Source organism: Plectropomus leopardus, chromosome 24 (assembly GCF_008729295.1).
Source record: "Plectropomus leopardus isolate mb chromosome 24, YSFRI_Pleo_2.0, whole genome shotgun sequence".
NCBI classification, from domain to species: domain Eukaryota; kingdom Metazoa; phylum Chordata; class Actinopteri; order Perciformes; family Serranidae; genus Plectropomus; species Plectropomus leopardus.
The window spans coordinates 2,227,780-2,242,613 of record NC_056486.1 but is presented as its reverse complement, the minus strand read 5'-3'; the positions used below and the strand labels follow the sequence as shown (position 1 = coordinate 2,242,613).

General features: G+C 39.3%; 1 protein-coding gene across 1 annotated transcript in view; it reads right to left on the bottom strand.

Moving 5' to 3' along the window:
• Positions 1-3,342: 3,342 nt before the first annotated feature.
• The window catches only part of LOC121963066 (activin receptor type-2A-like), a 49,567-nt gene continuing 38,075 nt past the window's right edge, over positions 3,343-14,834 (bottom strand). The window contains exons 5-6 of the mRNA XM_042513436.1: positions 4,604-4,747; positions 3,343-3,570 (exon numbers count right to left, since the gene is read on the bottom strand). Coding sequence (XP_042369370.1) covers positions 3,343-3,570; positions 4,604-4,747 — 372 coding nt within the window. The remainder of the gene's footprint in view (positions 3,571-4,603; positions 4,748-14,834) is intronic.

Sequence of the window (14,834 nt, the reverse complement as noted above, 5' to 3'; positions counted from 1 at the left end):
AATTTAAATAAAGAAATAAAATTAAATAAAGTGGAGAGATGATAATAGTGATATAAAGAGTCTAAGTAAAAAAATAAAATAAAAAAACATAAATAAAATAAATTTAAAAAACAAAAAAATGACTAAAGAAAATTAACAATAGCACTCACTATACCCTGGATTATCGTTTTCTATTTTTATCAAATATATTTAAGAATTTTTTCAACCCCGTGCACATCCAGAAATGTGGCTGATATTAAGAAAGTGATTCAGCGAAAACACCAATGACTGCTTGAACAACAATGCTAAATAACAGTGAAGTAATGGCTGGAGCAGACAACATTGCCATGGTAACAGCAACGTCCCTAATGGATGGAAAGCCACTAAAGCTTGTGGGTAGTATTGTATTTCACAAGGGACTTCACAATAAAAGCCTCTTCAAGAACAAATATCAATGTTTTTTTTTGTCTCGGTGGTATTCAATACTGAAAATTTAGGGACATAAAAAAAGACTTCTTAAGCTTCATATAGGGTGATAAATAAAATTTACGACACACTGAGTGTCCTCTTAAAACCACAGAGAAGTCCTGTGGCCCGCCTCTGTCACCGAGACAACTTTCCTGCACATTTATTGTTCTCGGGGAATAATGGCGCTCTGATAAATGCTTTTCATTTATCTGCTCGTTGTTGTGGTGTTTGATCGTTGTTCTTTTTAATCTCTATTAATCACGGGAAGGTTTGCCGAGTGCACAGTTCTCTTTATCAGTCCAGATAGTTTTTAAGGCTATTTTACTCTGCAGAGATGCATCTTTTATCAGGTGACAGCTGCCAAAAAATGTGTGTATGGAAGCTGAGCATATCTGGATGCTGTTCACATTTATATTAATTACTACGGTAAATAAAAAAAAATATATAATTTAAGATTTTGCTAAAAAAAAAAAGTTTATGACATAGATTTTAACACCGATGCTGAAAGCTGCATCTGTTTCTTATCCTTTTTACATCTTTGTTGTTACATAATGTATGTCAATATGATACAAGGTCACTTCTGGCAAGGCCAAAAACAGATGTAGCTGCCAGAGCGACCACTAGAGGGCAGGCAGCTCCAACAGATGCTGCAAAAAAAACAACCTCATCACCTCAGATGTTCTTTTTCGGGGATAAATGCATTCCAGCATGTGTGTGTGTGTGTGTGTGTTTGTGTGTGTTTACACCCGGATTTGCAGGATTTTTGTTAAATTAAATATGTTAAGCAATCAGACACCAATCCGCAGATGTAAATATGCATGCATCGTGCAAGAGCATGCTTCTCAGATTTTAGGCATCTCTGGGATTTTAGGACATTTATAGGATTTTAGGACATTTTTAGGATTTCAGGATGTATCTCAGATTTTGGACATTTCTAGGATTTCAGGATGTGTTGAGGATTTGTTGGACTGGTTTGTGATTTTAGGACGTTTCTCAGACTTTAGGACATTTGAGGACGTCTGACGGGGTGCGTGGGATGCTCCACTGCCACTTTTTTGGATAAACTAGCTCTATTTTGATGCTGTTTTATGCAATCTGGCACATCATATATACTAAAATTACGAAAACAATTCCCAGTGTGAATCACTTTATTTTTATTGAGAATTAAAAAATGATTGAGGGCCACCCTGCACCCTTTTGAGGCCAGATTTGGCCTGCGGGCCTTAAGTTGAGCATTACAACTTTACAGCAAGCTGCTGCATGCTACAGATACAACAAATCTCACTTCTTAAATGCACCAAACTCTGAGGCATAAATCAGCTGTCAGGAGCTCTGCAATCACTGCTCCAGCTGTGTTGCACAAAGTTCAGCCCGAATTGACGTGGCCAACATTTTGACACCTGCTCTCAAAAATTTGGCAAGAAGGGGAAGCGTTTTGTTGGTCAAAGTTTAAGCAATGTATCCTCTAAAGACTTCTGCTTTCAGGATAATTACAGTGCATGCTTGACAAGGCTCTAACTCGTGTTTCTGATATATTGCTGGTGGTGTGACCTTTCCTAAAACTCCTTTAAAACTAATTTCTTCTACTTGGAGAGTTCCTGCAAGTCGGAGAAGCACTTGTAGAGCTGCCGCAGGGTTAAGTGGTGTTTTAAGAGTTGTATTGTTGGGTTGAAGCCTCACCACCAAGCCCACAACCTTTAATTTTTCAACCTTTATTCGCACGGGGAGGGTCTCTTAAGTGCGATTTGAATTCTTCGCCTGGCTGGGAAACTCAAGCCAGCGGAGCGTACGAGAATCACTTCATCGGTAATGACCCTCAAAACACAGAGGCACTTAAAGGCCCAAATGTTACAGAGAGCGGAGTTGTGAGGGCAAATGAAGCATGATGACGCTAACAAAGTCCACCTACTCTGGATAAACAAGGTTTATGAAAGAGGAAAAAACAGCACGGAAGCACATCTTCAGCTACTACAGTGTAATTATGGATAAGCTCCTGAGGCACCAAACAGAATCAATACAATGTGGAGATTTCATGCATGTTTTTCACTTTTCTGGCATTTACAACTTCTCGTCCAGGGGGCTTTTTGTACAATACGAGACGATACTCTAAAACTACCACAACTGTGTTTACATGCACACAAACAACCTTTTTAGTGGAAGAAATCCGGCGGGAAATCAGATTATTTGTTTACGTGCATTCACAGTAATCAGATTACTCTTTTTTTAGTTTTTCTTACAGTGTGATTGTCTGAATTTAATAAATATTAATTCTTGTGGAAACTTGATTGTTATTTGTTTCAGTCTTTGTTTCAGTCACACACAAGACTGGATTATTTTGGATGCTTTGCATCGTTGTTACAACTATACTTTTCCTGTCTAAAGTCTCTATTAGTTAAAAAAAATAAAATATATAAAATAAACCAAACAGTCCCTATGGGTTAAATCCAGGATGGATTTTGCTTTAAAATCCTATTTTTTGCTGTTGTAGCTTTTCAGGTGGACGGGAATGCAGACATTAATTCAAAATTTGGGGAATCTGTGGAATTTGCTGCATCTGATTGCAATTGTCTTGAATATATTGATCTTTTCAAAGCCTCACCTGCTGATTTTAAGAACTGTAATTGTCAGCATGCACAAACATTTTTGTAACTTTCCTTTGAAGTCACTTAAAACTTGAAATGACACCAAAGACGTGTCTCATGAAGCGTCCACAAATGTGCCTGAAAGTGTTCGTATCTATTCAAACGTGTTGCGGCACTTTATCTTTTATTGTAAAAATGTGCAAATATTTGATCTTGTTACATTAGAAAAGAGGCATGTTTTTCTGTTATCACAAAAATCAGTATAGCGTTTTGTTTCCTGCATCGTGTTCAACACCTCAAAACTGAGAATTTCTTATAAAACAAACACACAAAAAAGACTCAGTAAATAAAGGAATAAATTTAGCAGGTTGCTGGTGGTGCTGCCGGACAGCGTTACCTTGTCGTGGTAGGCGGTGATGAGCCACAGCTCCAGGTCCAGGTTGTTGCTCCTCTTCTCCGCGCCGATAAAGTGGAGGATGTTGTCGTGCTTCATGCCGCTCACGCTGAAGATCTCATATTCGTTCTGCCAAGACAGCTTGTCCTGGACAGGAGCAGAGAGACGGACGTAGATGTTAACAAAGACTCAAACGGAGCCTGGAAAGGTGTTACGGTCCGCAAAAGTCACTCATCGGTGCAAGTTCAGCACAGCGGAAAAAAGCCAAATCCATAAAGATTTCTTTGTTTTCATGAAGTTTGAACAGACAGTAGTGCAAGTGTCAGACAGACCAAATCCTCTCGCCGGGGACTGAGAGAACATTTTGTCCACTGGTAACTTTGATAAACTATTTCATCACTCGTGTATCACACTGAACAAACACTTTCCCAGAAGGCAACAGGTCACAACAGGCTATAAAACTGAAAAGCAGCTCTTATGATATGAAGCTGGAAGTACAAAATAAACAAAATAATAAAAGAAAACGTGTTCATTAGGAGGATCAATTAATTCTACATCCGGAGAATTACGTGTCATCTTGCTGAGAATGAATGGTGTTAATGTATTTAATTCAGGAAATAAAGGGGAATTAATCAATTCTTTGCACACTTTTTAAATAATTTATTGATATTTTCCATATAAAGTGGTTAATTTAAGGAACAGCTGTAGTGAGGAATTGAAAATATGTAGAACATTTAATGATTAGAAATATGTTGCATATAAACAAATGCCTTTAGCAAATGTTTAATCAAAACTGAAAAGTTTCTAGCAGCTTTTTTTTTTTATTAAGTCAAGTAAAAATATAAATAAAAAAAGTAAAAGTTCCTCCTGTGCTGACACTTTCTTTGCACTTTTTTATTAATTAATTTTAGCATCGATCATTAAAATAAAATGCCAATACAGATAATAATCCCAATAATCGACTAATCCAAACCCTCCAAAAAATGTTTCACACCAGAAACGAACCGAACCATGGTTCAGTTTTTCCTGGACCGAGGTTTCGGCTGTTTGAGGGAGGTTTCACTTCTGTAATTTTACTTTCAGATCAAACTAAAAAGTCCAAACCAAACGAGGTAGACGTCAAAGTGTCTTTATGACAAACACATTTCAAAAAAGGGAGTCATAAGTCAAAATATAATACCTGAATTGGGAAGATCTTAACGGCCACAAATTCGTTCAGCAGCTGGGCCTTCCACACGCACCCGAAACGCCCTCTGGCTTTCACCTCGATCAGCTGCAGCGGCTTGTGCCCCAGAATTGGGGACGGGGGCGAGGGCCCGGGATCCTGTAGAGAGACGGCAGAAAAAAGACAGAGCGCAGTGTTATTCTTTCTTCTTTTTTTGCAGGGCATTAAAATAGCACTGGCTTACACTGAAGGTGACCGGGCTTTTGGCTCGGCGACAACGCGCCTGAGGAGCTTAGGCCAACAGAATCACTGTCATCTTCACATCTTAAATCTTACATTTATAGACTCACTTTTATGTGATGATGCTCTCCAGAAACATACTGTTTTTAGCCTCATTTTTTGCTTTATATATTTTATGGGTCTGTTGTTGAAAGTCTGCTTTAGGAAGTGTTTAAGCTCAGTCGTATTACTATTACTGAAGTTTTTTGGCAGCGAGGACGGAGCATACCAAACAGGGTTTAGATTAATTCACTTTAAATTCAATTAAACCCCCTCAGGGCTGCATTTGCTTGAGTTTACAGAAGTGGGATGATACTGGAAGGTTTCCAGTTTGAATCCAGTGAGCTGCTGAAGAAATATGGATTTGGAAAAGATCTAAAGCAGCGATACTCAACTCGCTTTGCTTGGGGGCCACGTGGGCCAGTCGCAGTAGCACCAAACATGTTTCTAGGATTTTTGGATATTTGTAGGATTTTAGGACATTTTCAGGATTTTAGGATGTTTCTCTGATTTTTTTTTTATTGTTCTCAGATTTTATGATTTGTTTGGGGATTTCATCATGTTTCCAGGACTTTAGGACATTTCTAGGATTTTATGATGTTTCTAGGGTTTTAGGACATTTCGAGAATTTTAGGACATTTCTTGGATTTTAGTGCATTTCTAGGATTTTAGGACATCTTTTATATTTAGGCACATTTCTAGGATTTGGGTCTAATTCAAGGATTTTATGACATTTCTGGTATTTTGGGACATTAGGGGCTTAGCCAGGACCTCTGTTTTCATACACAAGCTCTATTTTGATGCTGTTTTTGCACTCTGGCACTTTATTTATACTAAAATTACAAAAACGATTCAAGTGTGGATAATTTTATTTTTATTGTGAATTATAAAATGTTTAAGGGGCCACCCAGCACCCCATCAGGGGCCATATTTGAGACAACTACCGCATCAACTACCGCTGAGCAAAGCACGTAAAAATCTGACTTGAGTGAATATAAAGGAGAACGTATGGTTAAATAAAAACGTTGGTGAGTCGTCGCGTCTAACCCTGGCGGGTCAAACCTCATGCGTGCGCTGTGTGTTCATGCTAATCCCGTATAAACAAAAGTGAAAGCAAGGAAGCCAAGTGCTCCAAATCCAAAGTAGGTTAAACACAGCTGGTGATCGGGATTAAGCTGATCACTTTCACATGTGACTTCACAGAGAAGGACAGAGGGCGAGCGAGGATAGAGACACACAGAGAGGTTAAAAAGAAGCATGCAGTGAGGGAGTCACATTTCCAAAGGATAAAAGGTAGAGGAGAAAGACTAGCACATGACTGATGGCCTTTGATGAAACCAGATATGCTGCTGTAAAATCTCGACTTTACTTCCATGCCTCTGTGTCGCGGTTGTCAGTGAAAAGAAAGAGCGTTCCCCCTGCAACGCCGCCGATGTTCATGTTTTTACTTGAACCGAGAGCTTACAAAGGTGCCTGATAAGCTGGAGCAAGTTTCAAGACCCTGAGGCCCACACAGGATCCACTCAGACACCGTGATAATACATCAAAAGAGCTTGTCAATCCCGGTCTGTTTTTCTAACTTCCTTTAAAATGCCCCTTTTGGGTTACAAGGTTTGCCACCAATACGAGCCACATTTAAGAACAGCACTCAAATGATGAGCTTTCTTTATGTGCAGTAAAAAGGTACATACTATCTGCACACACAGGTGCTAACTTTACTGTCGAGGCTTTGGCACGCACGCGTCTTTTTGACAGCCTGTCCTGACAAGATTACTGCGGCACACAGAAGCAAACTGTACAAGCAGCTTTTATGGGTTTGATTTTTATCAATTTGAAATTCTACACCTGGTCGTAAACTTTGTGACTGGAGAGAGATGAGATTTTAGACTTTTTTTTGTCTTTTAGTTTTTGATCATTGCACTTGGCCGTAAAGGCTTTATTGCTTTGGTGTGTTTTGTTTTGTTGAAAATAAAGATTGAAGAGTTGATTGGTTGAACACATGAACACCAACCTTTTTTTTTTGAAAATACAAAAGTTATGTAAACAGCAGACAATACAAAACACAAATGGCTCATCAAGAAAAATGGAAATGGACAGACAGTTAAGTCCAAGCCTTAAGCCATGGAGGAGGCACAAAAAATTGTGACTTATCAAAGGTCCAAAATCGCCTATTTATGCGTTCAGGTACAACATGATTCATGTTGTCCAGAAGAGACAAAAGAAAAGGATTTTAACATAAAAACTAGGGAATATAAACCAAAATCATTTGGTGGTTTATCATGAAAAGGTGCTTCATGTGAAATTAAGAAGATAAGGATAGACTTGGGTTGATTTCTGATTTTGACGATCTGGTTTGATTAAAATAAAATTATTATTGATAAATGGACTAACGGCAACATGAAGGAGATTAAATTTCAGTTAAGGCAGGAGTGTGGAAGATGTTATGCCTGTTATGTTTGTTTTTGGGATGATGAGTGTACACATGGCAGGATTAGTCTAAAAGAAAACTAAAAGTGCGCCAGTAGGCCAACATTTTGGATTTGAAGCAGATGAAAGAGGTGGACCGAAAAACATAGACGAGGCAAAGTTTAAACAGTGAGAAACATAAACACGATGTGTCAATTGTCCTGCTGTTTGCGGTGCCACTTCACTCTCATATTTTTTTATTATTCAGTGTTAAAATTTGGTACACCTGTCTGTGCCAGTGTTTAGCGTCATATTAAACCGGTTTAAAAATGTTTTTACCGGCCCATCGCGAATAAAAGATGGTGTCTGTTGTCACCTCGTTTTAACATTTTGTATAATTAATGCTGTTCAACTGCTTCGGGATAAGAATCTAAAATGTTGTGAAATGAAATTAATAGATCACAAGAAAAATAATTAGACAAAACATTAGGCACAGACAAATGTAGAGAAAGTTTTATGGACTGCGCTGATGATACAGTTTGTTTTTGTTAAATAATCATGCAGTCTGGTATTACAGATTAGTTGGATAATTTTAGTTTTATTGGAGAGCCGTTAGCGTGGCTGTAGACTTGTGCTCTTGTTAATATCTAACACCTCGTTTATCTGGTGTTGTTGCTCCAGAGGGTTGATGAGGTTTCATCCAGCCTAAGTTTGTACTAGCACACATCACTCTAGTAGCAGATTAACAGGATGCTTTGTAAGAATAGAGGAAAAACACTTGTTTTTCTTGGGTAGAAACATGGAGCAGGGTGTCTGCGTCTTTCGCGAGATGCCTGGCAGCGCACGAGGGGGAACGGAGGATTCGAGTGGGAACCGCCGTGTTTACTTAAAGCCTTTTCCCTCTAACAGAGAGCTGCGAGGCAGACCTGCTGTCTCTACGCGCTGCTTTCACACTGAACGCCAGCCAAATGACGGGGAAAATTACCCACGGCGGGGCAGAGGTTGGATTACAGCTAGAGCGGCCCAAGCGGCCCCGGAGTTGGCACCTTGAAAAACATCTTCAAGAACACATTGTGCTGAGCAAAATAAGGAATCTATAGTTTCACAGAAATGTTTCTTTACATCTGTTTTCAGTGTTGATTTGAATATATGTGAATATATGTTCACCGAGGGGTTTGAGTCGAGTTAAACCAGGCTGGTGCCTTATTCTTTCTTTTAGGATAGATGAGGTTTGTGTGTATTTATGTATATTGAACAAGGTTACATGAACTATAGGCTTACACATGTAGCATGGCACGGTTCTGCATCATGTAATTAAGAGAACGAAACAGCTCGATCTTGAATTCAAAGGAGTTTATCAATAAAAGATGGGTGCCTCGCGGTTGAATGACTCCGCAAACCAGCCATGTTCGTACCACGTGAGAACGTGGACGTTTCACACACATCTTCCCGAGCACAGAAGGTCTATACAATCTGCAGTTTAAGGTAAGTATCACCATTCAGCATCTGACCAAATGTCTCCCCTTCTGTTCCCGAGTTACGACTTTGAATAATGGCAAGAAAAGTGTTTTTGCAGATTATGATGTGAAGTTGACCTTCTGGATATAAAAAGTAATTACCTCATAATATTATACTATTGAATTTTGTTATAATTAGGATAAGAAACTTGAGTTATGGGCAAAAACATGTTTTGTGAGTTCACAGTGACCTTCAACCACCGAAGTCTAATCAGTTCATTATTTAATCAAAGTGGATGTTTTTGCCAAATATGAGGAAACTCCCTGAAGGCGTTTATGAGAGATCGTATTCACAAGAATGCGAGGGAGAAGCCAGTAACCTTGACCTTCAACCGCCAAATTCAGATCAGTTCAACGTCGAGTCCAAGTGGATGTTTTTTCCAAGTTTGAGGAAATCTTCTCAAGGCCTTCTTGAGATATTGTGTGCATGAGAATGAGACACACACAGGGTCACCTTGACCTTTGACCAACAAATTCTAATAAATTTGTTAGTGATTCCAAGTGGATGTTTGTGCCAAATATGAGGAAATTTTCTCCAGGCTTTCTTGAGATATTGCGTTCATCAGAATGACACGCATGCAAGGTCATAGTGAAACTGGACAGGCAGATGGACAACCCAAAAACATAATGCAGACTGCCACAGCTTTTGCCTGCTCAGAGCAATAAAGAGTAAAAGACCAAAAATAAGAATCTACAGTAAAAGTAAAATCAATGCGTTTGTGAAATTGCAAAATGATTTAGTTAATACACGATTTAGCAAACCACTGTTAGAAAACAAGCCTTTTTTTTCTTCGTCTCTCACCTTTCTGATCGTGGTTTTTGTCTCTTAACTGAGTCCCCGATAATAAACAATGAAATTCAGGCACAGTAAGACAATTTTCACGTTTTCGGCCTTCATCCAAGACTTTCTCCGGTCAGTGAACGTGCTTACATTCCTCGATTACCAACATTACAAGCAACAAATACAAACAAGTGCATATCAATGAGATACTGTGACTCAACAACAGATATTAAGAGGATATGTACGTCCCAAGAGCAATTAAATATGACGGTGAAGTGCAACGGATAGAAAGACCAGGACGGTATACCTGCTGTGAATTTAGATACTTATCAGTAATAAATGGGGTAACACTTGTTATTGAAGAACTCCCTTTCCATGTGCAGAAACGTGACCGAACCCAATTTGAGTTCATTTATTGAGCTTACAGTCCGAAGTGATTGTTATTCTGATCACAAATTTGTGGAGAAAAAAAATTATCCAGGGACTCCGTCTTGTCCGCCAGTACAAGCAGTGCTCAGTGTTATGTAGCAATTTATTAAACACAAATTCCTGTATGTTTATCGTGCTTGGTAATTAAAGACTTTCCAACTCTGGTCATGATTTGGATGAAAAACAGATAATAAGAGGGGTTGTTTAATAATGAGTCATAGATGAGTCTGCAGAAATGTAACAGAGAAAAATTGTAGCGCATTTATTGTGCTTGGCAGGTTAAGATTTATGATTTAGATCCGAAAATCAACATCCAAGGACTATTTTGCAAATTTGTCACTAAGAGAAATTCCACCCTTGAAATTCACTGAAACAAGTTGGTGTATTTAAAGTTTGGTATTTTTAAACTCTCTTGGTCTGAGTTTTTGTGTCTAAGTGACAATAGTACAGAGCAAGGAGCGAAATAGGCTGCAATGTAACCACTCCGGGCCACTGGCACTGTCAATATACGTCAACCAAAAGTGTTTGTTTTTGTCACTGACAGGCTCAAATTGTTATTATAAGAGTCTGGAAACATTATGAAAAGGATCGCCACAAAGATAGACCTTTTTGTTAAAGAGCAAGATCCAATTTGTTTAGCTAGAAACAGCCTGAAAAAGCCATTCACGAATGCACGAGACTCCATTTAAATAAACAGTAATTTCAGGGTGAACAGGCACATTATCACATCTTAAAGCAGGTTTATTCCAAACAAATCATAATTGGTGATTGATGAAACTGTGGAAAGGTGAACCAAAATTATTTTTGTGAGTTTTATTTTGTGTATGTTGACTTAAATGTGTTTCACAATGATAAAAAAATTGCTGTATATTTGAAAGGAGTCTGGCAGGGTTCTTAGATTGCTATTTTAAGTGTCTGACCACATTATGAAAAGGATCCATTCAGAGAAAGAGCTTTTCATAAGTACGATCCTTTTAGTTTAACCACAAACGGCCCAGAAATCGTCATCGCCAAACCCACCATGATCCACTTAACAATAAGTTTATCATCGTAAAACACAGTCCACTTAAAGTCATGAGAAACAAAATAAAACTGGTTCATCGTTCCACTCTTTTGACAGTCATCAACTCTGGCTTGGTTTAATTTTAATTTTTCGTAACTGAATCACTTCTCCTATGCTAAATTTTTAAATTTTGTTGTTAGAAAAACCTTAAAACAAGCACTTTCGAGGACGTACATCAATGGTTAAAACATGCACCAGGTGGTTGCATCGCAGCCTGATTCGCCGTCTTGCTCAGTAATGGACTAATTTCAAAAATTGTTGTTCCTGTTAGTCACGTAGATACAAAGAGAAATTGGGTCCACCAAAATACCAAACTTGCCCTTTAATGTCCTTAATCATTAGTCACTCTGATTCTTGTGATGTAAAGGAATCAGTAATGGCTGCACCGTCTTATCTTCTCCTGTTTCGTCTCGACTGCGTTGTGTTACAATGAAAGTCATCATCAGTGTGTCTGCACAAATGTCACCAAGACGAATTCCTGTGCATCCATTGTGCTTGGTGAGATATGTGACACAGTCTGATCATGATGTTCATGGGAAAATGATCACAGAGGGTCTCCGTCGTGCTCGATGTACCAGCGCTATTCAAGGGTACAATGCACGTCCAAAAATATAAGACCAAGGCGAATTCCTGCAGAGTTTCGATGCCGGGCAACAGAGATGACTGACTTTGACCGTGATTTTGACGTGATGATGGATTTGATGGTGATGGCGCGATTCTCAATAGCGGCGGTGTCATCAACATGTCGACAACGTCCTGCAATTTGAGACAATCCTGATGATGACGAAAAACAAGTTATCGCCGGACTCTTTTCTTTCTTTGGGTCTGCATTGTTTCTGGAAACTCTTTGTCTGTCTTTCAGGGCTTCAGCCTGACAAGGCGGCCCGGCCTCGGCCAGCACCGGCGTCCCTCGGGAGTCACCGGATCCCTTGTCCGATCGCAGGGCGCCGTGGCCTCAAACGGGGGCGCATTACACTTAGTCAGCAGACCACAGGAAACAGGAAAACAGAATCTGCTGCTTCACGCCGTTCTTCCCAACCCTCAACCATCTCCGATGGCCTAATCGGATTACACCGTCGTCTATTACATCAGAACGGGTCCTTTAGGCCTGGTTCGGTCTGTCGTGGGTTTATGTGCAGATAAGTAGGAAAAACAGAATCTGGGCAGCTATGCTGGGCGTAAGCCTCCAAAATCTTAAGGTCACATCATGTTGCTGATATGAACATAAACGTTGAGCTTATATAAAATACAAAAACGTGTTGACATGACCTTAAAAGAGCTGACCTGAAAAAACTGAAGTGACAATAAGCCAGGGTCTAAACTCTCCCAGAGAGTCTGGGTTTTATTCAGTATTCTTTTTTTTAACACGAGAATTTTCCTGTGATGTCTGCAGCCACGCTTCTCCTCCAGTTTGATAAAATTTGAGCCAAAGTACATTTGCAAAGGCTTATGCTCCTCTTGTACTTAAGTAATTTACACTCTCTGACTTGAAAAATGTTCCAGGTAAGTGGCAATTCTCCTACTTATGCAAAATGTATCTGCACTCCTCCTCAGTCTGCATAGAAGATGAAAAAGCATGCCGCAGTTTCAGTTTCAAACGCTCTGCTCCGTCTCTCTGCATGGGAGACATGGAGAGCCATAGGTCTAGCAGATACCGCTCTGGAAACTGGGTCATATCAGACACAATGCGTTACATAAACATCACAGGTGGACATTCATACAAAAAAAGAGGGCTGCATTCGGAGCTGTGTTGGCCACTTTCCACCATGCACAATACTTTTTTTTAGCAGGGAGCACAAAAGACATCCATCCATGCAATAAACCCAGGCAGAAAAAAAAAAAAAAAACAGACAGAAATGTGCTACGGACTGAGTAAACAAGACGCTGTCGAAAAAGCAAAGAGAAGAACAAAATGGTGGTCTGGGATTGAGGTGGAGAATTCAAGCTCTGAACCCAAAAAGGAGGGAATAGTGTTTCAACTTCAACTGAACTGCTCTTACCTCCACCATAATGTGAAAGGCGTGCTTGTTGAAAAGGAACATAAGAAGCAAACAGAGAAATTATTTTTCTGTCAGTTAGTGGATGAAATAGAGGCAGATAAAAGGCAGGAGATGACGGGTCGTCACTGAACAACCTTTTGTTCTCCTTCGTACTCCAAAGCCATGGTTTGGGACACATGAAGGGCAACAGGTGGTGTTTGTAATCCCACATGGATCATAGAAGGTGTTAATAAGCATGGCACCAAAGGCAAGATATTTTAGGAACTCAAAATGATGCTCCAAAGCAGAGCAACTGAAAATGCATCGGACAATGTGTGAAAGGAACAAACATAAATGCAACAGCACCCTGATGACAGATGAATGTCGCCACAAAAATCATGTAAGACACAGAAATGTTGGGTTATGAAAGTCGCCGAAAAGTCCCTCTGCTGAGGAGATTAACATAAAGCTCAGTGTACAAAATCAGACACCAAAAATATGTAAATTCTCAACAACGGCTGGGTAATGTTTAACCTTTCTTTGATGCATCACTTTGAGAAATATATAACTGTTTTCCTGCAAAATCCTGTCACATACAGCACAAACTGCTCTAAAATTACATTTTAAAACACACTGCCATATAAGAGATTTATCCAAATAAAATATTCTAAAATTGGCAATATTTAACTTTATATCAGAAACTATGTGATCAAAGGATCCATTTTTCTGTTTATGTCCCCTTAAATGTCTGACCTTGACTATATTAATTCGTTTAAGTGCAGAATTTGTCACTAAATAGGTATTTCATGGGTTTGTGTCCCATATGGCTTATAATTTTCAGACTAAGCTGACTAATTATTTTAAGATTTTAGGATGTATAAAGCTGCTGAATGCACACTGTGTGCATGAACTTAAGCAGAATAGCTGAATAGACCCGTAAGTGTTAACATCATGTTACATTTACACCTGGGTGCAACTAACAATTTTGGCTGTGGACACCTGGGTGCTAAGAGAATCTGCAAGTTATTTCATTTGAATCTATTCAAACAGATTTTATTTGAGGATTTTTTTATTTATATTTTTCAGGGCGATGGCATTATAAAATAAGGCGGCAGACATTTGAAATTTTATTTCAAACCTCAATAAAAAATTTAAGTGTAAAAAAAAAAAAGACATTCGGCACAGCTCTATAATTTTAATGTATTTAACAACCTGTGCCAAAATCATTTGGGAGCAGTAAAGCGGCGAGGCTTCGGGGCTTTTCAGGATATTTGGAGTCCGCCGGCCCATTAGGAGTTCTTTGGAAAGCTGCACCCAGACAAACAAGATGCAAGTAGCTCCATAATAAAGCAATTGATGAGATTTTGGTCAGAATCGATCTGTGAGATGGATAGAGATAAGAAAACAGGGTCCAGGTTGAAAAAAAGGTCCAGACTCATGTTTAAGTGCTCGGGGCCTCTCTCCCTCTGGAGAAAGCTGTGTGAAAGCTGTGGGTCGGTGTACTCAGACAGAATCAATTCCAGTTTGCCTCCACTTCGCACTGTGGTGTGAATAATGGAGGCTTGGTGGCAAATATGCAGTCCGTGATGGTCTGCCGTCATAATGACATAATGACACCGTGCAATTAAGTTACTCTGCTGCACATCATTTTCTGGATTTCACACTGGATTTCATCTTTTAAAAAAGGGGTTCAGAGCCTGCAAAGTGCGTGTGCAAGAAAATCTAACATAGACTTTTTGTCGCGATCAACCTGCCAGCCTTTTCATGAGCTCCACCCAAAATCCCCCACCTG